This window comes from Xenopus laevis, chromosome 6L (assembly GCF_017654675.1).
Source record: "Xenopus laevis strain J_2021 chromosome 6L, Xenopus_laevis_v10.1, whole genome shotgun sequence".
NCBI classification, from domain to species: domain Eukaryota; kingdom Metazoa; phylum Chordata; class Amphibia; order Anura; family Pipidae; genus Xenopus; species Xenopus laevis.
In genome coordinates, this window is record NC_054381.1 from 64,412,730 (window position 1) to 64,436,639 (window position 23,910).

Below are 23,910 nucleotides of genomic sequence, written 5' to 3' on the forward strand. Positions count from 1 at the left end.
CCTAGGCAGTCGCCTACTCTGCCTACCCCTAGTTCCGGCCCTGAATCCTGCATGTAAAAAACAGGATTTCCAACAGTGCCAGTTGTAAGCGTGAGCTCTAATACATCTTCTCTAGACAAATAGTGAAACCCCCCCCAAAGGCTGTATAGGGCCTAACTGCCAATCAAAAGCGAATTCCTGCTCCTGCATGAAGAGAGACAGATGCAGAGAGTTGAAGAGTGAAAAGTAACTTGTTTATTGCGGAAACAATACAAAATCTTTAGTTGTTTAAGTTTCTTATTGCAGTGAGATGAAGCTTATTACATTTTCATGATTTAAGCATTATAGGTAGTAAACTTGTAGCCAGCTTCCATGCATGAAACGCGTTAGCCTGTAATAAATGCACAAACTCCAGAATAACTACAATGATGTGTTCATTAGAGTGTCCATTTAATAGGTCCCTCAGCTTTACCTTGAGGACTGAACTTGCACGCAAGCAGCAGATTATACAGTTGTACAATATACTTAGTATTTTAGTATCATATCTATCATTTCTGCCAATTAACCTCATTAAAATTCAGTTACCCAATTGTGCCATCACCCATGCAATAAAAGCACAATGTATTTACAATACCTGTTTTTTTTTTTTGTTCTTAAACATTTGTTATACAAATTAAAATATTTTACAAAAGTGTTTTTTTTTCTTTTGTTCAAAAGGTATAAAGTTGAATGCATTATTCACCTCTCCCCAAATATGTACTGTTTCTAAGTATAAATGTTAGAGCAATTAGGTGTAATAGCTTTGCACAGTTTAACAGCATTAAAGTTGAATTGAAATCTAGGAAGGCACTTTGCTTTTAACCCCTTTCCGGCTGCAATGCAGTTGCCTGGCACAATACTGTAGAAATTGGTCACTTGTTTCCCCTTTTGATAACTGCAGAGAAAGCAGAGACAGAGCTGCAGAAGAGTAAATGACACATTAAGCAGGGAAGTGAATCAGACTCCTTATTTGGCAAGAAAAGGGTTTTCTCTTTAAACAGTTGCAGGATAGGGGGGGGGGGTCGGGTAAAGTCTTACGTCTCAGCAGATCATCAGATCATTTTCAGGTGGGTGTTGATCAGCAGGAGGAAACAAAAACTAAACAGAGAGTGAGTAAACTCAATTAAAATAACGTGGAGATAATAAAATGTGTCCAAAGCAGGGAATCCAGCGTGTTGAGCGTCACCTTAGAATGTACCCCAATCTATATACTGAAGAGGGAAATCACCATGGTATTCATTGTCAGTTTGTCTCATCCTCTCATAAATTAAAAGATCAACTTGTCATGTTGCAGCTCAGCCCTTGAGACAAGGCAGCAATTGCACCGTTTGTGCTAGTGAAGATGTCCTATAGTAAGACAAGGTGAGGGTGTTGGTTTATAGGAGCAGTGCATTAGGTTCATTGGATTCTCATTACTGCTGAGACAGAAGTGCAGTCCTGTTGGCTTTCATCTTCTCTAACCGTTTCACTAAGTGATTATTTGTCATTTCCATCTCTTCCATCTTGTCCAAAGCAGTTCGAAGCTGTTGTGAACAAGGAAACACTGAGTTTTTATCTTCAGGACTGTTTTTATCATTTACACTGTAACCCCTTTTTCTACCTGCCACCATGGTCACCAGAAATAGAGAAGAACCTCAAAAAAAAAACAAAAAACCAAAACAACAACACTAGGCAGTCAATAGTGATCCAGATAACTGATTCAAGGGGAAATTAATTTTGCTATTAATATTTTAGACATGATATAGGCATTATAGCCATAAGGATTAAAGGGGACGCCCACCCAAAATGAAAGCAAATAGCAAAAACAATATATGTCTGTTCACTGCTTGCTTGAATACAGAAACAATTCTGTAACATGTAAAGGGATAGTACCAGTAACATTTTGTTTCCCCCAAAACATAATTGGAGAAACTATGTAGACGCCCACGAGTGCTGGTTAGTGCTGTATATTAAAATACAGGATGAAAGCAAATACAGCATAAGATAATTATTAAAAAAATTCCTTAGGCCCTATAAGAAAAGCCTTAAGAAATAGGTTTTTACTTTGTGACAATGAAAACAGATGCAATGAAACAATGATTTCAGCTGGAGTGAAATACCTCTCTCTGAAGCCTTCTTTTTTCTGCTTTTAGCTCATCTTCTACCTTTTCTGCGTTCTCAGCTGCTGATTTATACCTTACGACTTGTCCTTCAAGCCTCATGACCTATAAAACAAAGTATTTATTGCATTTGCGTGGGGAGGGGGTTGATTTATAAATAACAACTTGAAGTTGCTCCTTATCAAAATAATCACGCATGGAAACCAGCACTTGGCCAAATTACAGCTTTTTTTTTTATAGTCCAGCCCTTGATTTATTCACCATTTTGCCCTTTTTAGTGCTTGCATTTCCATATGCAATTAAAAAAAAACAGAAATATCACATTCCCTTACTGTGTGACACAGATACAACTCAAACGACATTTACAAACAAGCACAATATGCTCCTTGCATTCTGTCAGCTTGAGCAAAGTATCAAGCACAAAAATGCTACAATTCTGAAAAAATGTGGAAAGTATGAATTTTTGCACTTAAAAGGACAAGTCAACCCCAAATTAAAAATGTGCCTTATAAAAGCAACTTTCCAATATGAATTTATTAAAAAGCTTCAGTGCTATTAAAATTATTTGTAAAAACAATTCCTATTGAAAGCAGCATTTGCTTAACTCCTGGTTGTTACCCAGCAAAGACAGGTCTGTTAATCAGCTGGCTTGTCTTAAATTGTTTCAACAGTCTCAGTCATAAGGGCAGAGCATAGACAGGAACAGATAACACTGCTTTCAATGGCAATACATATGCAAATAACTTAAAACATATAGCAAATCTGTAACTAATGTATATTACAAAGTTGCTTAGAATTAGGCTCTCTTTTATTAGACTTTTTTTTTTGAGTTGACGGTCCTTTTAACTTGCGTCCGTAGTGTCTACAGAGGCAAGACAAACTGCCAGTACTGCCCTCATAGGTGAAACAGCAAATTAAAATACATCCATTTGAGTTTCCATTGCAGCAGTTAAAAGTTGTTTGGCTCAATGCAATAAACCCAGACAGTCAATGTATTTAAATTGAACTAACAGAGGGTCAGTCACTAGGCTGAAAATAACAAATAGCACAATCGCAGCATGGGAATAAATATCTGTACTAATTATTGGAAGTAAGGGAAGTTATATTGAAGGAAACTGGTAATATATTACCACAGAAAACATACATTTTGTTCCAGCGTTGTTATATCTTGCTCAGATTTTGAAAGTCTGAACTTATATTCACTAATTTGTCTATTAGCATCTCCTATGGAGAAAAAAACACAGAAAAACATTCAACGTTTATTTCAGAGAATCGTATCGCTTTAAAATAAGAAGAAGGAAAATGTGACAGTTATGGTAAAATATTTCAATAAATCTGACTGCATACAGGGAATTATCAAGGAAGTAGACACACCAGTATTGGTGCCTTTCAGCCCATAAAGGCCCAGTAGAGCATTCTCGGCAGAAAAAGTACCGACACGTTAAAGGGGTTGTTCACCTTCAAACAACTAGTTGGTTTCAGATAGATCACCAGAAATAACGACTTTTTCCAATGACTTTCTATTTTCTATGTGTGACGGTTTTTCTAATATTGAAGTGTAAAGTGTCATTTCTCTCCTTCTGATGCAGCTCTGGGAGGGGGGGTCGCCGATCCTGTAAACTGTTCTAAATGTCGCAGGCCCCCATTAAAGTCTATGGGTTTCTAATTATTTTAACGCGCAATGCCATACAAGTCTATGGGCGTCATTTTCGCGGTGAAACAATTCACCCATCCCTAATAAGAAGGTGAAAAATAAAACATTCTGAATAAAAAATTCTGAAACCAACTGAACTGAAAAAATTATTTAAAGGTGAACAACCCCCTTAACTGCAACAGATACTTGGTCACACTTGTTTTGTCTGTGGACACAAAATCCTACAGTGATATAAACAGAAGATATCAGATAGGGATTTGCATTCACATATTGACACTGAACATTACTTTACCTAAAAACTTCTACTTGCAAATTCATTATCCTCACAACAGTTCTCACTGATGGTATGAGCTAGCTGTGACTGCTTCCAGCAATTACTAGATGTTCCCTGGTTTTAATGGCTAAAGCAGGAGTAAGTTTGAGCAGCTATAGTTGCTGTTAAAATAGGGGAATGTTTCTCGAACATTTAGTAAATATACCAAATAGTCTTAGTAAGAACACTAAATAAAAAGTAAAAACACCTTTCCAGCAGCTAATGGGAGTGTCTGAAAGTAATAAAAATATCATGTACTGTTGCCCTGCAGGGATCCCCAACCTTTTTTACCCATGAGCCACATTCAAATGTAAGAAGAGTTGGGGAGCAACATACACATGAAAATAGTTCCTGAGGATGCCAACAAATGGCTGTGATTGGCTAATTGGCAGCCCCTATGTGAACTGGCAGCCTACAGAAAACTCTATTTGGCAATACAACTGGCTTTAATACAACCACAAGTTTCCTCCAAGCCTGGAATTCAAAAATAAGCACCTGCTTTGAGGCCACTGGGGGCAACATCCAAGGGGTTGGAGAGCAACATGTTACTCATGAGCTACTGGTTGGGGATCACTGAACTAGTGATTTGCTTCAGAAACACAATGATAGTTTATATAAACAAGCTGCTCTGTAGCAATGGGGGCAGTCATTCAAAGCTGGAAAAGGGGAAAGGGCACAGCAGATAACAGATCGTACCTCAAAAGGAAATGGGGAAACAGTGCCAGTATTACATACAGAATTGTGGTACTGCCATGGAGACACGTATCGTGTCAGACTTCGCAAATTTGTTCATGGCCCATTGGAAACAAAAAAGGACAGTTTTGATTTTTGCTTCATAACTGAATATAATCCAAGAGCAAAGGAAATGAAAAACATTGTTGAGAAAAATTGGGAGGTTTTAAGTTTAGATCAAACATTGGAACCTTTACTCAAAGAAAAACCAAAAATTCTCCCCCAAGGGGCCCCTAATTTAAAACAAAAACTGGTATGTGCTCACAAGAAAAATAAAGAACAAAAAAACCCCATAGAATGTTTAAAGTTTTTTTTTTTCCCTGCAATCTGTGTAGATCGTGCAGGTACACAAAAAAGACCAAAATCTTTGTTAGCAGGATAACTGGGGAAACATTCCAAATTCATGATATAATCAAATGTGACACAACTGATGTCATATATTTGTTGGAGTGCCCTTGTGGCCTCCAATAAGTGGGCAAAAAAACAGGAAAATAAAGGATAGGGGAACATATAAATAATATAAAACAGGGCTATGCTAATCACATTGTATCAAAATTTTTTACAAAAACACAACAAAAATCCAGCAGGTTTAATATGGTGTGGTATCGAGAGGGTTAAGGCGCATTGGAGAGGAGGAGATCTGACAACCAGCACTCTCCAAAGTGAGAGCTGGTGGATACATAGGCTGAGATCCCTATCCCCTTAATGGCCTTAATGTAGATTTTAATCTGAGAGCCTTTTTAATATAAATATATATTTAATTGTTTTAAACTTCAATACATTGGATTTAAGATGAATATAACTGTTATTTTGCATATGTTTTGCAAAAATTAGGACTGTGAAAACCAGGAATATGTGAACAAACTGATAAAAGTTACAAAATTCTGTGGATTTGGACAATAAAGAGCAAACAACTGTAGCACACGTCATCGCTCAAGGAAGAAGCCCATTCATCGACGCAGTGACGAAAGCGGAAGCTATACGGACATGCGCAGTGAGGACTGAGAAACGCTGAAGACATCTCAGCCACGCCGCAGAAAGAGCCGGTTTTGGTTTTAAAACTCATTTTAAAGTGGAACATTGTGAGAGCAATAATTTTTACTATTAAAGAACCATAAAACGTTTCTGCAGATGCTATCCTTTATTGTCCAAAGGAGGAATCTCTGTATTAACTACAAATTTACAAGCCAAAAAGTATATCCAGCTGGCGTTTGGGTATCTCCTTTTCATTCAATTTTCCCTTTCATAAACACAGTGCACTTAGTTGATGGTGTAAAAGTATGTTCGCAATTTATTCACTTTCACTTTAAACCTTGGGTGGATATTACAGCACTGATAATGTGTGTTTGTTTGTGCACAGAAGTGTGAATCTGTTTAAAAAAGAATGCTACACTATATATATTTTCTTGTTTCCCGATTTCCTTTTGAGGTACGACCGGTAACAACTTTTGGAACTTTATTGACTTTGGAGATTGGAGAGAACCTACACGTTACTGAACTGGGAATCACACTTGGTTTGGGACTTTTTTCATATTGATTTTGTATAGCAGATAACAGATAAGCTCTGTTGTATACAATGGGATTCTTCAGAACTTATCTGTTATCTACTGTGTATCCTGTGCTTGAATGGCTGCCCCCATGGCTACACAGCAGCTTGTTTTATATAGTTGTTTGTATAGTTGTTTTATATGTTTATATAAACTATAAATGTGTTTCTGAAGCAAAACAGCAGTTGTACCAGTGCAGGGCAACAGTACATTATATTGTCTTTCCTTTAAAACGATTTAATTTTTTGGTGTTACTGTTCCTTTAAAATGATGTACCCAGGTAGCGCACTTATAGCACAACATTATATATATATACATATTTTTTAAAAAAAGTGGATACAAACTCTGCATCTCAATCAACTGCAGGTCCGATCCATTCTCCAGGCCAGTCGGATCAGTTGTAGTGGAATTATTCTTGGCGGATTTTTGGCGCTCGTCATCAAGCTGTAATTTGAGTTTTCTGATCTATGCCAAAACAATAAAGATAGCAAGAAATTACTCAAATAATATGATCAATACAAAGAGACCAGGGATCCTAAGATTCACCACGCACACAAACAAACCATACATGCTGGTCACATGAATCAATTAACAGACAAAGTTCTGTCTTTTGCTTCCATACTTCTTCCTGTTGCATTTAGAGCTGCAGTATTTCTGGTCAGGTGATCTCGGAGGCAGCACACAAACAAACAAAATTACAAAATGATGGCTCAAGGCAAGAGATGTAAAAGGGTAATATTTACTTAAATATATATTCCAGTTTGGTAAGATTCTTTAATAAGTCATTTAATATGCTTAAGTATTCATCTTGAGGGATTAAGTTTCCCTTTAAAGACAAGTCCCAATTAAGCATAAGCTGTAAAAAGTGAAAAGACCATCTGGATTTTTACCTGGGCCACTAACTCTTCTTTCTCTTCCGCTAGTTTTCGTAGCCTCACATCTGGAAAGCAAAGGACAATATCATGGATAAAAACCAATTTGATTGAGCATGTGACCTGGGGCCAACCATGTGATCATACAGCAGGCCTATGCACATGCCACATTTTTGGCTAGACGATGGTCTCATGCAGGTCATTAAGCTGCAATCTTGGACCTCAGCAACTGAGTCAGCAGCCTTTATACTCTGCACTGGTTTGATGGACTTGAATGGACTATGCTAGGGTCTTGAGGTGGCTCTTATCCTGCAACAATGTCATTTCACTGTCCAACTTAAAAAGTCAATGTCAGCAAAAACAAAAAGGTTGGAATATATTTTAAAAAAAATGATTACACTTTATAAATACACTGTACAAAAAAAAGAGTCTTCTTATTATGTGCACTGGCCTAACACTCAAACTACACATCATTCAGTACTTGCATGGACCCATTCATTATTTTCTACATACAGGGTTTTCCATAATTGCACATACATTGCACTCATCTTACAAGAAATTAAAGGAAAGGTTGGTTATCAAACCAACCATGTACAAAGTACAGTATAAGAGTCATAAACCATTGGCTAAAATATATAACAGAGGTCAGAAGTAAATCTAAAAATAAAATAAAAGACATACAATTTTCATTCTGTGCTGGTGAATTATTCTGCTGGATAAACATATAATCTACTTATCCTTCCTGTGGAATCCATAGGAAAGCCAAAATAAAATGCTGGTAAAATAAACAGTTTGGAAGTGAAATTGTGTGTGCGAAATTGTATATTATTGCTTAATTGAAAGTCAATAATCTATAAGAGTGGTAAATTGACTTGTATTTTAAGGTGTATTGGCATTTATTCTGTGAATGAAAAGGTTACATAATGATAGTACAAGTGATAAGATGATGTTTGTTAGTCAGTTGTGACACTAAATAAACTGTGATCCCACTGGAATTTCATCTCTAGTTTGAGAAACTAAAATAATGGAAAAACTTCTGGGCAATTTAGAAGACTTCAGCATTTAAAGGAAATCACTTAAATGAATTAAAATTACCAAGGGGGCCTTCTCCTGCAGATTCCAACACATGTGCCGCTTCTTGGGATACTACAGTTATGGCACCAACCATTGGCTCATGGTTGATATCACCATTAGGAGTTCCATCCGGGATGATAACTAACCCATGTTTCTGAAATGAAAAATGCACATCTATGTATAAATCATATTTACAAAAATATCACCATATCAATATACTTTATAAGTAAGAGACCATAAGTAGGCGACCATAGGTTGCCGGCACAACACGTATATGGGTGTAAGGTGCCTGGGTGCAGAGCTATGTATAAGTATGTACAAGAGCTCAATAGAAGTTAGCACTCACAGGGCTTATGGTGGAAAAAAAGTTTTATTAAAGCAAAAAAAAAAAAAAACCCAATGTTTCGGCTAGGTCCCTAGCCTTTCTCAAAGTCCCTAGCCTTTCTCAAACTCCATTTGAGTTTCAAGACTATTCGATCTTCGATAAAGAACCCCCTTCGTTTCTGGAGTATAAATAAACATCTGCAGGGGTTCCCACAAATGGAGGGTACACTGGGGGAAGGAGGTTGTGTCCCATTGACATCAATAAAAAGCAAATTTAAATTTAAAGCAAATTCGAATAAACCCTGGGCCAGTTATTATCACCAGAAACATAGCAGCATGCATTCTTGGCTCATGGATCAACAACAAAGAAATGATCCACAGAAAGTATGTTGTGTTTTAATTAGAGTGCCATTGCCCATATAACATTCAATACAATACAAAATGTAAGAGAAACCTTGTTCCAGTTGAGGCGTGACCAAAATACTGTACCTCTCCTATCTTCACTTTTTCCTTCACAGCAGTCAGCTCATCTCTAAGCTCATCTCGCTCATTTTTAATGCAGTCAAAGTATTCTTTCTGTCTCTCTAGTGCCTGTACACAGGCCATTTATCAGCAGAACAGCAAGAGAGGAAGGGCAGTAGCAAGAAAAGAGAAAAAGAGGGAAAATGAAATATACTGGACAGAATAAAAGATTTGAAGGGAAACATGCAGGCAATCCACAATCCACTACAACAAAGACACTCGCGTTTTATAAAGCACTAAATGAAATGCTAAATTAAAAATAAATTACTAAATAATATTTTTTTCTCAGGACTAGACTACAGAGAGGCTGTGTGCATGAGTATTGCTAAATTGCTTGTCTCATATATATATATATATATATCTAAATCCAACTGAATGGTTGAGGTTGCTTTAAATCATAATTCAAAAGAGAACAATGGTTTCAGCTAAAGGAAATGATCCCAAATGTAAGCCTTCTGTTGCCACAATCACATAAGGAATATGGGGAGCACATCCTCTAGTTACTGGCCATCTTAAAGAGCAAAGTGAGTTTAACGAACAGGGCTTGTGCTCAACAAACTTAAACCATAAAAAAGAATGGCCTTAGTTATTCTTTCCAAACAGGGAAACGGAAACAACTTCATGTGTGGTTCTTGCAAAGTTGATAATTAGATCACTAGTGCAGAGATAATTACCATGCATAAGGTAATAAGGAAGGTATAAAAGTCAAAACAGCAATAACAAAGGGCGAGGGAAGCGGTTGTTTAGCTATAGCTCAGAAACTCTTGTTAAACTAACTATATTAAGAGTGAAAGCAAAATAATGCTCTGAAATACGCATTTGTAATTTTGTAGCATGTCTATTTTGTAGTTCATGAATAAAGGAATATATAGTGGTATACTGGCCATGTAAGATACATGTTCTGTTTAACAGAAAACAGCAAATTAAAACCACCCGTTTGAAAGATAAGGAAGCAATTTTTCAAAAAAAAAAACAGTTAGAATTAATGTTTTTACTCTAAAAGGTAAGGTTTAAAAAAAAAAAAAATCTTTCCCTTTAAAAGTTTCTCAGTGACATCAAAAGTTTAAGAAAGCCATAATGAAGTTATCTTTTTCTTTTTTAATCCAGAGGAAACAGATGTGTGACTGGGGAAGCAGACGGATGAAGAGAACTTTCTTCTAGAAAGTGGATGGTGACAATTGTTATACTGCTGTATAATACGGTACATGTCATATATAAGCACGATGGTTTGGAATTTGTGATACTTTACTCTTGAATGAGTACAATGATCACTGAATGACTGGAAAATTTAACTAACAAACAAGCTATATACCTATATGATACAAATTAAAATATCAATGTGCCATAATATGACTATAGTTTGTGATCATTTCCTTTTCCATTGAAAAAATGCATTGATGACATTGTTCTTTAAATAATAGTTGACTATGGAAATTATCCATTATATAAGAAAAGTACTCTATCTTACTGAGCACATGCACATACTAGTTAGAAATGACTCCAATCCAATCTTTAGGCAGCATGCATTTGTATTAAACCTTGTCAGGAGCAGACCAAATCAAACAAAGAAATAAGTCACTCTACTGAGATATTTTAAGGTCAACTAAAATAAAGGACACACAACAAAGTATTGCACTTTTCCCCTATATCTGCAAATGTAATCAATGTTAAAGTGCTGTGTGATATAATCATATTATGATTCATTTAAATATGTATTGATATGCTGTCCCTTTAAGAAGCTAAATGTACCGAGAGATTTTTTTGAAGAGGTTTTTTTTAATGTTTTTTTCTAGCTATGTTTTTATTGGTTGTTCTTATCAATTGCCCCTTCCTGCTCCATACACTTAGCCTATGATTAATTGTTCTTGGAGCATGAAATGTGCAAGGCTTTCTAGACAGTTACATTAACAAAAGTTTTTTAGTTTTTAGGAGATCTGTTTTTTTGGAGATTCAATCTCCTGTGGCGTAGGGTTTACTGCTGGTGCACTTGGACCACGCCATATACCATATGAGTCTATTTTTCTTTAACTTGTTCATCTGTCTTATACACATAACTTTATATGGTGATGAACAGGTCACTCCTAGGGGGTTATTTATTAAAGGTCGAGTTGTGAAATCTCGAAAATTAGAGGTTTTTTTCACTAGAAAACGCAAATTTTTAGAGGAAAAATAAAACTCGAGTTTTTAGAGATGTATTATACCCCATATGCTGCAAAAAGCCTGAATTCTATGCTGGGTTTAGCCTGAAAATCCGACTTTTTTGGTGTTTTCGGGCAAAAACTCGAAAAAACTAGCGAATCACAAAAAAGGCCAAAGAAATTGTATGATTTGAGTTTTTGCTCAATTTTATCTAGTTTTTTCACGCTCCAATTTCAATCAAGTTTTTTAAATAAATAAGCTAAAATTGGTCATGGTAGTTTGGTCAATCGTTTTTTATTATGAGATAAATTTGGATTTTAGTAAATAACCTCCTAATGTGACCAAAATATACTTTCTACCAGAGGAGCCTCTACCAAAGTCAGTGAGACCAGTGATGTTATGCACATTTTGAGATGTAAATATTTAATGAATAATATGCTGCATAATACGGGCATTTCATGGTTACTAGTCATCTATGCGATTATTATATTTTGCTTTGCTCCTGACTGTAATACTTATCATGACCCCAAGATCTTTTTCTTCATACCCCAATTTTTTTATCTTTCCAGTTAATTGTCTCTTGCAGATCATACACCTCTCTGACTAGAGAGTCTACTCTCTGCTGCATACGCTGGTTCTCCTGGAGCAGTGAAAGGTAAGAAAAAATTAGAAGATGAAAAGGAAAACAGAAAAGGCACAGTACAGCGAAACAAAAGATAAAGGACTGAAGAATCATTTAGCAATCAATCAGCAAGTCTCCCTCTAAGCTGTGTAATCATGCAAACAACTACTGAGGCCAGCATAAGGACAAATTATGATGCACACAGAGAAATGTGTACAAACCTTTGATTTTGTAATTATTTGGAACCCATGAACACAGTTTATCAAAATTTGCACAGAATCATTTTTACCTCATCATTGAACAGTTTTTTTGGGTTACATACCACTTACACCTAAAGCTTACATAATCACCACATTTAAATCATAATAAAATATACTGTGACAATATCATAATAAAAATGAAGTGCATGTGACATTTAAGTTTCACAACAGCAGGCTCTCCAAAGAATCCCAAGGTCTCCAGGGACTTTTTCCAAGACATTATTCTTTCAATATGATCTGGCCTGCCAAAGTCTAAAGAAATAATCTGCTTGCTAAACAAAAAAGGGAGCAGAGCCATGGATGTGGTCCTCTACCAATGGGTCTGCATGTGAACCATTTATAAAGATCCATAAACTTTGTAGCATAGACAAATGTCACTGGAACTATTTATTTTAATATATGTATTCTGGTATAATTTCACAGGGTTAACCCAGGGTTAACTCAGGAAAAAAGATTTATGGCATATACAGACCATTATTCCTCAAATGCAGATATGCGCTTTGATACATATGCAATATGTGCAATGACTATAAAGATTTCTATGCAGTTTTTGTGAGATTTCCACACAACTATATTTACATTCAGTATTTTGCCCTTGCTTTTTTCCTGGGAAAAGTCAAATATTTGCTCATATAAAAAAATAAATATATGCTAGCTTTTGTGCAGACATATTTTGTCCTTAGTTCCAGGTGCAGGCAAGGAAGATATTGCCAGCATAGGGGCTATTTCTTGGCCTACATATTTCAGTTGGCCGAGTTTCAGCCCCATGTGGCATTAGACTTAAGGACTTAAAGAAGCCCCTCATTAATTAATAACCAATAAACACTTGAGGTTATGTAATATCACTTCTTATTACCTACAGCAACCAATCAGCAGGTATCATTTGTTGCAAAACATGTTATCGATTGCTATGGGTTACTGCTCCTGGACAATCTTTGTGCCATTTATTACAAAAGTATAAGAGACTTTGGTAAAGGTAAAAGCAAAATAAATGAATAAAAGTTTTTTCCATGTATTAGCTTCTAAAGCTACAGTATAAAACAGAATACGGTACCTACTCAAAACATGATTCATACCTCTATAAACTCATCCCGCTGTCGAATGCCTTCTTTATGTTCATCTAACTTGTGCTGAAGAATGCTACAGTTATGCTTTTGCCTTTCTAATTCCTACAGATGAAAAAAACAATAGTTGTTATATTAAGTTTATTTAGTTGCACATGCCAATAACATTTAGGGGCCAATTCATTAACTTCGAGTGAAGGAATAGAAGAAAAAAAACTTTGAATTTCGAAGTGTTTTTTTGGCTACTTCGACCACATATCGAACGATTCGAACTAAAAATCGTTCTGACTCTTTAAGAAAAAACTTCGACCCCCTAGTTCGCCACTTAAAAGCTACCGAACCCAATGTTAGCCTATGGGGAAGGTCCCCATAAACTTGCCTAACTTTTTTTGGTCGAAGGATAATCCTTTGCGCAAAAATATTTGCGCAAAATCATTTTCATTTCATTCCCCAGTCGAATATCGAGGGTTAATTAACCCTCGATATTCGACCCTTGATGAATTTGCCCCTAAGAGTTATAAATATAATTCTCTTGAAATATTGTCTAATATGTATAATATACCATAAAAGGCTACTGATCGGTGGTATTCAAAATGTAATGGATCAGTCAGTATTTCACTAATAACAAAGAGAAAAATCAATGAATAAGAATGGTGAGCAAAAGCTATTTATGCTGTAAACTCGATGACTGACTGGTATTGAACTGCTGGGTAAGGTACGTGGGAGTTCACTCTTCCTGCTGTCACAAGGGTTTAACAGACTACACAGTATTCTTTTTGGGCATAACACAAATAGAAACTGCTATGTACACAATAAATGGGATCTGATTGCTTTGATCGTTTTTTTTTAAAAAAAAAATTAAGAAAAAAGCAAATATTAAGGAAGTGCGTTAAAAAAAAGTTTTCCCATTTTTTGTCAATAAAGAATAAAGTTAAACATACATATTTTCTTTAACTGTGCTTATTGTTTCAAAATGGATGTTCACCCCAATTTTTGCATAATTAAAAAATAAGTTATTCTATTCAGAATAAAGTTTTTAAAACCAAAACTGCTAGATAAATCAATAAAATGTTTTTATTTAGAGCAATACTTCTTCAAATACAGAAGCAGTGGCCAATGCTTAAGTATCCACGGGGCACTTTTTCCAGCTGAAAATATGTATTAAGGATAATAGTAATAGTGCTGTGTGTATGCGCTGCACCAATAAGGTCTGCTCTGTCAATGAATAATGTTTTTCTCTAATGAACAATTGGTAAACTCAATATTTGAACTTTAAAACAGACAATTTTTAGTTATTTTCAAATCATTACCTTTGATTTCTCTTCATTTTCTCTATGATATTCTGCCATTTGCTCCTCCATTTCCTCAATAACATCTTTTAGGGTATCCACGTGATACACCAAATTGCTTTTTTCATTGTCAAGCTGGGCATTGGATACCATAGCTTTCTTGTATTTTTCTTCAACTTCTGCAAGAGATTCCTGTGCAAGTGGCAATGAAAATGTTATGGGAGGAATCGGCGATATCTCAGTGTATTTCTGTAAGCAATGGATAGTGAGCATCTCTGGTATACATACAACAGACAGGCATGCAAATGATTACAGGTTAAAATCACAAACAATATAGTAATAAGACAGTAATAAGTTATTGGATTAGTACACAGATAAATAAGTAGTATTGCTTTAAAAATATTTACCAGAATTATATACCGGTATAACAATTAATGGCAGAAATGTAATCATTCAGTAGACGTCAAACTGAATTATATATATGAGAAGTATGGAGGAAATGATTAAGAGGCTTCATCAAGGACAACAAAACGTTACATATGAATTTGGAGATTGAATACTTGAAAATGGTCTATTATAAACCTAATTTCTGGGCCCAGGGGGTCAAAGTTTGGCTCCGTCTTATTTAGCCCAAGACTTTGGTAGTCAAAGCTGATAAAGCTTCAGATCAACTCCTTACTGTGGTCTCTCCAAGCTGGTCTTAATTCTTTCAGCATAAAGATCAGTAGGGAGCTCTTCCCCAAGACAGCATCATCTATGCGCCAGGAGGTGCTTTAAAGACTCTTACTTGTCACATGTGGCACAACTCAGGCACTTATGTACCCCAGCATGCTGCCCTTTGTTTTTAGTCTTAAATTGTAGGCTTTAATATTGGATACTGAAAACACAGATTGGTTAAATGCAAAATATGTTTTCTTTTCAAAAATCACTATTCCTAAACCCTGAATTCTCTGACATTCGTATATGAAAACCTTAACCGACTTTGAATATGAAAACCTATTGTTTAAAGGAAGTATTTCCATGCATTATTTGCAGAGAACGGACACTTTTTGCCTTTAACTATAGTCCTCCCAAACAGCGGTTCTTTCAGAAGCTTTATACTGCTAAACTGTTACACAGGCATTTTGTAGTTACTATATACAGTGGTGTGAAAAACTATTTGCCCCCTTCCTGATTTCTTATTCTTTTGCATGTTTGTCACACTTAAATGTTTCTGCTCATCAAAAACCGTTAACTATTAGTCAAAGATAACATAATTGAACACAAAATGCAGTTTTTAAATGAAGGTTTACGTTATTAAGGGAGAAAAAAAACTCCAAATCTACATGGGTGGGCCTGTGTGAAAAAGTGATTGCCCCCCTTGTTAAAAAATAACTTAACTGTGGTTTTATCACACCTGAGTTCAATTTCTGTACTCACCCCCAGGCGATTACTGCCACACCTGTTTCAATCAAGAAATCACTTAAATAGGAGCTACCTGACACAGAGAAGTAGACCAAAAGCACCTCAAAAGCTAGACATCATGCCAAGATCCAAAGAAATTCAGGAACAAATGAGAACAAAAGCAATTGAGATCTATCAGTCTGGTAAAGATTATAAAGCCATTTCTAAAGCTTTGGGACTCCAGCAAACCACAGTGAGAGCCATTATCCACAAATGGCAAAAACATGGAACAGCGGTGAACCTTCCCAGGAGTGGCCGGCCGACCAAAATTACCCCAAGAGCGCAGAGACAACTCATCCGAGAGGCCACAAAAGACCCCAGGACAACATCTAAAGAACTGCAGGCCTCACTTGCCTCAATTAAGGTCAGTGTTCACGACTCCACCATAAGAAAGAGACTGGGCAAAAACGGCCTGCATGGCAGATTTCCAAGGCGCAAACCACTTTTAAGCAAAATGAACATTAAGGCTCGTCTCAATTTTGCTAAAAAACATCTCAATGATTGCCAAGATTTTTGGGAAAATACCTTGTGGACCGACGAGACAAAAGTTGAACTTTTTGGAAGGTGCGCGTCCCGTTACATCTGGCGTAAAAGTAACACAGCATTTCAGAAAAAGAACATCATACCAACAGTAAAATATGGTGGTGGTAGTGTGATGGTCTGGGGTTGTTTTGCTGCTTCAGGACCTGGAAGACTTGCTGTGATAGATGGAACCATGAATTCTACCGTCTACCAAAAAATCCTGAAGGAAAATGTCCGGCCATCTGTTCGTCAACTCAAGCTGAAGCGATCTTGGGTGCTGCAGCAGGACAAAGACCCAAAACACACCAGCAAATCCACCTCTGAATGGCTGAAGAAAAACAAAATGAAGACTTTGGAGTGGCCTAGTCAAAGTCCTGACCTGAATCCTATTGAGATGTTGTGGCATGACCTTAAAAAGGCGGTTCATGCTAGAAAACCCTCAAATAAAGCTGAATTACAACAATTCTGCAAAGATGAGTGGGCCAAAATTCCTCCAGAGTGCTGTAAAAGACTCGTTGCAAGTTATCGCAAATGCTTGATTGCAGTTATTGCTGCTAAGGGTGGCCCAACCAGTTATTAGGTTACTTTTTCACACAGGTTTGGATTTCTTTTCTCCCTAAATAATAAAAACCCTCATTTAAAAACTGCATTTTGTGTTTACTTGTGTTATCTTTGACTAATAGTTAAATGTGTTTGATGATCAGAAACATTTTGTGTGACAAACATGCAAAAGAATAAGAAATCAGGAAGGGGGCAAATAGTTTTTCACACCACTGTATGTATATATGTGTGTGTGTATATATATATATATATATATATATATATATATATATATATATATATATATATATATATATATATATATATATATATATATATATATAATGTGTGTGTACTTTTGGTTCACTTGGAGAGTTATTGCTAATGTTCTATTACCCTCTAATGATCACTGTCAAAATATGGCTAGGTATTCAGCAATGCCATCATATTGGCAAACAACTGTGTGTATTGTGATTCTGAACCATTCATCAAGAAGCTTAGAGGGTTTTTGTGCTGTAGGGATCACTTAGTTGTATAATATCTCTTGGAGATCATAAGACCATAAAGAGAGAGTCATTGGGCAGAATGACATGACTGATCATAAGAGCATGAATCCACTATCATAGTGGACATAGGCATTGCAGGTAAAGACTCCTTTGCTTTCTTCAAATGTAAACACCTCTTGATTTCGAAATAAGACTGAATGGCAACTCATTAAACCACTTGTACCAGATTACATCAGGTTATGCATCTTTGTGCATCTCTTGAATACAAGCAGATTTACTGCCACAAATACCAGTTTTGTGCGTTTTATAATTTTTGAGGAGACGGTTTCACATATCCGTAAAGCATGCATGGAAAAAAAACAAGGAGTGTATATTATGTCCGAAAAATCATAATATATTATTCTGGTTAATGCATAATTAAAAAAAGACTATAGGTTAAAGGGCAAGTCAAGCCCAAAATAGAAATCTTTCTAATAAAAGAAAACATAATTCTGAGCAACTTTGCAATATACATTCATTACAAATATGGTTTTTCAGTTATTTATATATGTATTGCTATTGATGTCTGTCCCTTTCCATACTCTGCACTGGTCGCCGAGACTGTTGACACAATGCAAGACAAGCCAGCTAATTAACAGATCTGTATTTGCTTTTGCAACATTGTTTAAAAAGTAACAACCGGGAGTTAAGCAGATGCTGCTTTCGATAGCAATTGTTTTTACTAATAACTTAAACATTTAAAAAATTTTATGAAATGTATATTGGAAAGTTAGGTAAATTAGGTAAATTATTATTCTGGGGTTCACTTGTCCTTTAATTACATGAACACAAAGGACTATAACCAAGTGATAACCTAAGATTAACAATGTCAAAAGTCACATGACACACTGAAATGTCTGTATTATAGGAAATAATGAACTTTACAATATAAGGATATTAGAAATAACCTTGGAGTTACATAATAAAAGCTTAATCATGGAACTCTTTTGTTACTTCCAATATCCGTTAATTAAAAAATAAATAAAAAAGGGGGGTACAGTATCCCCTCTATATTTATAAGTATCTTTTTTCATATACCATGCAATCTTGATAAAGAATTCAGTTTAACAGTTTGCCTATTCTGCTAAACAAACATAATAAAAAAAATACACACTTGAAACTTGAAAAGAATGTGTTACAAGTTTTGCACATGCTGCAAAGAAATAACATACAAAGTTAGCTAAGCTCTGGGCAGTACATTAGGGAGTTTGTGAAATAGCATGCTCAGTTTTAGTTGTCTGTAAGGCATGCTTGAAAGTACAAAGTGAAGGGATTGGGGCCCTGATACCTTCAGTTCCTTAAGCCCCTGCATGTATCTCCCTTCTACATCTTGAATCTGGTCCTTAAGATCATAGATATCCTGCAGAAGAATGCAATGAGCCACATTTGAGCTAATATAAAATATTGTACTACTTTTTAACACAGTCATATTCATACAAGTTTGGTTTCTGCAAGAAACCCTTTGAATAAAAGAGGATACCTTCAAATCATTGCAGCAAAACCTAGCTGCCAAGCTATAAAGGCTCATTTAGACATGCATGATCTATTTACTGTCTCCACTAATTGATCCCATGTTACGTTTAATAGGTAGAGACAGAGTAAGAGGGTAAGCGTAGCAGCTGAAGAAAATATTCACCAATTACTTGTTATATAAAGAAACTCACCGCCAAATGTACCTCTTTAAAATGCAATATACACACTCAATGTTCCATGAATAATGCTGGTTATGAACAATGTTTAAGCAGAAAAGAAATAAATACATGGCCATAAATAACCAGACACCTGCTGGTCCAACATCTACTGTAATACAAGAACAGGGCTATTAAATGGGTTGTTCACCTTTGAGTTTACCTTTTGATATGACGCAAGGAGTGATATTCTGAGACAATTTGCAATTGATTTTTATTATTTGTGGCTATTGAGTTATTTAGCTTTTTATCCAACAGCTCTCCATATGCACCGATTAGAATAAGAGACTGGACTATGAAGACGAATGGGTCTGAATAGAAAGATGAGTAATAAAAAGTAGCAATAGCAGTACATTTGTAGCCTTAAAGAGCATTTGTTTTTAGATTTGAAAGCTGGAAAGAGTCAGAAGAAAAAGGCAAATAATTATAAAACTATCAAAAATTATTAATAACAATATAAATAAAATAACTGCTTAGAATTGGCTATTTTAGAACACGCTAAAAGTTAACTGAAAAGTGAACCACCCCTTTAGGAAGAAGTTGGAATATCCACAATTGCTGTGATGCAGTAAAGCACTATATTTGCTTTGATTTGATTCTTGCTGTAAGAGCTAGTTGTTTCCTTCAATAAACCCTGGTGAGCAAAATTCGGGAAAAAAAGAAGGCAATAAAATTAACAGCCCCAGTAAAATCCCCTATATGATAAAGCCTGAGACATAGGTAACAATTTAAGAAAAGGAGAAGGTCCATTTAAACTCCCCTAGTAGAGCGTATGGGTAAAAAAGATTTGCTTTATTAAAAAAAAAAAAAAAAAAGTATAGTTCTAGTAGACTTTAGGTATAGAGATAATTATGGAAAGATCCCTAATCTGGAAAATCCCACATCTCCCATATATCAGTATGTATTTTTTATATATCTATATATATATATATATATATATAGAGATATATATATATATATATATATATATATATATATATATATATATATATATATATATATATATATATATATATATATATATATATATATATATATATATATATATATATATATATATATATATATATATATATATATATATATATATATATATATATATATATATTATGATGACCGTACTCCATTTTCAATCAGGCTTAGACAAACAAGTCAGTTCATGTAGGTTTATTTGGTGAACCAAATAAACCTACGTGAACTGACTCGTTTGTCTAAGCCTGATTGAATATGGAGTGCCGTCATCGAAGGGATTATTTATATATTTAAAGACTGGCACCCAGTCTTCGGATCTCCTTTATGCTTGTGTGTTCCCTTTCGTTTGGTGTGTGTGTGTGTGTGTGTGTGTATATATATATATATATATATATATATATATATATATATATATATATATATATATATATATATATATATATATATATATATATATATATATATATATATATATATATATACACATACATACACTACGTGTTTTTTTCTTGTCTCAAACTGCAGCTTCATAATAGATTTAAAAAAGACAAGTCATTGTTTTTTCTCTCAGCGTGACAGTGCTGCTTGAAAAACAGGAGGGGAGGGGAAGGCCAAGGCCCACACAGACTCATTGCTCTCATATATTGTACTAACAGTGTATCTAGATAGAAACTTTAAGCTCATGTACAAATAAAGTACATTAGGGAACTAGGGTGATTCCACAACACAATGACAATGTTACTAATAGAATTTAATTTAATTTTAACAAGTTGCAGTTGTCCAGAGACCATAGTATTTGTTGGCTAACGAGGCCAGTATCCCCTTTAAATGCTGGGAAAAAGGCAGAAGAGGTAGGAAAATATTTTAAAAAAAAAAAATACGACTAATAAAAAAAAAAATAAGAACCAAATAAATAGCTCAGAATAGGACATTCTGACATATTATAACATACTAAAAGTTAACCTAAAGGTGAACACCGGCCTTTAAATCCATGTCCTTTATCCAACCGTATTTTAAAACACCTCCGAATTTGGGACTGTTTACTGCCCCTTCCCACTACAATAATCTTATGCGGTGAGTTGTTATTGCACGGAAAGCACATAACCACATCGCCTTCTCTGAAATTTTTTTCTGGAGATATTAATAAATTAAGTCTGCAGAGTAAAAAAAAAAAATTCTACAGGATAAATTAGCAATATCTGCACTATCCCTTTCATCATCTTTATCATTTATATGTAGCCCAAGAAATTGAATACAGGTATGGAATCCATTACCCAAAAACCCATTATTCAGAAAGCTCCGGACTTACGGAACTCCCATAGTCTCCATTTTATCCAAATAAACCAAATGTGTATAAATGATTTCCTTTTCCCCTGTAATAATAAAACAGTAAATTGTACTGGATCCAAACTATGATATAATTAATTGTTATTGGAAGCAAAACCTATTGGGTTTATTTCATGTTTACACTATTTTTTAGTAGACTTAAGGTATGAAGATCCATATTACAAAAAGATCCCTTATCCAGAAAACCCCAGGTCCCGAGCATTCTGAATAACAGGTCCCATAGCTGTATTTATAAAAAAAATGTACAGTCTTACCCTAAGTTCACTCAATGAAGCATCTGGATCCAGCGAACAGCTTGCGTCTCCACTTCCTCTCCTAGATGATGATCCACTTAAAGGAGTAAAAGTCCCTGGTATCCCTGATGTTGCATTACGAGATGAAGGCTTAAAGAAAAAAAGAAAATGACAAATATACACAAAGAACCACTTGTACAGTTTTAAAATACCAGTTTATAGACTGAACTCAATTTTCTATTGGAAGAAGGATCATTTCCCAAAAGAATCACGTTTCAAAGTCAACACAACTTGACGCTTGACAAGAAATTTGATTATATGTCCTCATACTATTATAGTTTGTCTACAAAGAAGCCAGTTGACCTTGATTTTCATGAGATTTCTATATTATCAAGGATTGTTACATTTAAGTAATGTTTTTTTTCTTGCACTATAAACTTGACAAAAGTATATATTTTAAGAATATACTTTGTAATTATGTTACATAATTCATTTGATTGCTTAGCATGGTTTACTGGCTGTGCGTAATTTTGTCAGGACTCAGGTAGGTATGTAGTATGTAGCATCCTCTATTTTTCTTTTTTTTTATAACTGTCCTAGCTGCAGGGAACCCTATACTGCCACTTGCTAAAGCCATCAGCAATCTCTTGGCCATGAACTAAGTGGTAAACACTAGCAGTTCATTAGAAAAAGCCCAAAGTTAGGACATGTTGATGTTATGGGCCTTCATTAGCTCTTGTATTTGATCAGGGCCCACTTTACCATTTGTATTGGTTATTGTATTTTCCTATGTAATCTGTTCATGTAATAACAACTTTAGAGGCCACAAATTATGCACAGATGCCTATGGTGCCCCTAGCTACCTCTGAGACAACAGCAAGTGCTGAGCTGTACCGAATCATTGTTCATTTGAAGGCCCTGATTTTCAACACATATGGACACAGTTACACCAGCACTGCCTGCTAAAAATAGTGAGCACAGGTATGGCATCCAGAAACTCATTATCCAGAAAGCGCTAAATTACAGGAAGGTAATCTACCACAGACTCCATTTTAATCAAATAATTTTCATCTATTCACAAAACATTCTTCCACTATACTTAGCAAACTGAAGAGGGTCAGCAATATTTCTGGGGGAGAGCAGTGGTTTTCTACTTGCTACCCTTCTATACACACCATTGCTGTTCAGTGTTCTCCTGATGTTCATGTTTTAGGTCACATTCATATAAAAATATATAAAATGTTAAACATCTATTAAAGTATGCTGGAAAAGTTGGATAATGGACTGGGGGAGGTTTTTTAATAATTACTAATATGGAAAAGGGTGAAATGCATAGTATATTTTTTTTCAAGATAAATATTATTTTAAGCCATGCAATGCCCTATGTGGCATTATGGCTGACACACATGGAGAGGTATTTAGGGCTCCATGTTCATTTAATATGATAATGGGGACATTGGCTGTCCTGACAGCTAGCGGACAAAATGCCCTGTGTGCACAGCGTTAATGGAAACAGCCTAATATTGCTTGTATGGGTAGTCTTTACTACATACTTTAACTTCTTGCCTTGCCCTTGGTATAACTACATGAGGTACTCACCCTTGAATAGTTTTCGGTGGTGAACTGCTTGTCAGTCTTCTCATCCAGCTGAAATACAAAAGAAAAAAATCCTTTAATATGGTTACATTTCTTTTTGAAATTTTGCAAATAAAATATCAAAATTAAATTCCAGGATTCAAATATAGACGGCAGTCTAAATAATGACAATGCCAAGCCCTGTTTAGCTCAAGAAATAAGAACAGTTATTTATTTTTCCGAACCGAAAAGGCAAAAAGCATGTTCAGCACAAACCTTATTTATTGCTCTCATGTGGAACATAGGGGTACAATGCAACTTTAATACCAGGGCACTTTTGTGTAGCAGGTGCAAATTGCAAGGAGCTTGTCTAATTATTCTATGCGTGCACAGTATGGCACGATACTTTGCATTCTGCACTAAGATTTGCCTTTTTAAACGAGCTGTTACTAATATTAGTGATCAAACCACATCAGTGGGAAGTATTGTAGGTCAACTTGGGCCTATGATTATCCA

The 23,910-nt window shown here is 35.3% G+C and overlaps 1 protein-coding gene across 9 annotated transcripts in view; it reads right to left on the reverse strand.

Annotated features, from left to right (window-relative positions):
* Positions 1–211: 211 nt before the first annotated feature.
* lrrfip2.L (leucine rich repeat (in FLII) interacting protein 2 L homeolog) overlaps positions 212–23,910 on the reverse strand; it is a 52,234-nt gene continuing 28,535 nt past the window's right edge. For 4 of the 9 annotated variants that reach the window (XM_018266460.2, XM_018266468.2, XM_018266466.2 and 1 more), the window contains 13 exons: positions 23,419–23,466; positions 21,841–21,969; positions 18,868–18,939; positions 14,551–14,721; positions 13,253–13,345; positions 11,842–11,934; positions 9,123–9,224; positions 8,331–8,463; positions 7,254–7,303; positions 6,708–6,828; positions 3,262–3,341; positions 2,118–2,222; positions 212–1,541 (listed from right to left, as the gene is read on the reverse strand). In XM_018266460.2, the coding sequence (XP_018121949.1) occupies positions 1,431–1,541; positions 2,118–2,222; positions 3,262–3,341; positions 6,708–6,828; positions 7,254–7,303; positions 8,331–8,463; positions 9,123–9,224; positions 11,842–11,934; positions 13,253–13,345; positions 14,551–14,721; positions 18,868–18,939; positions 21,841–21,969; positions 23,419–23,466 (1,308 nt within the window). In that variant the 3' untranslated portion in view covers positions 212–1,430. 9 annotated transcript variants of the gene reach the window in all.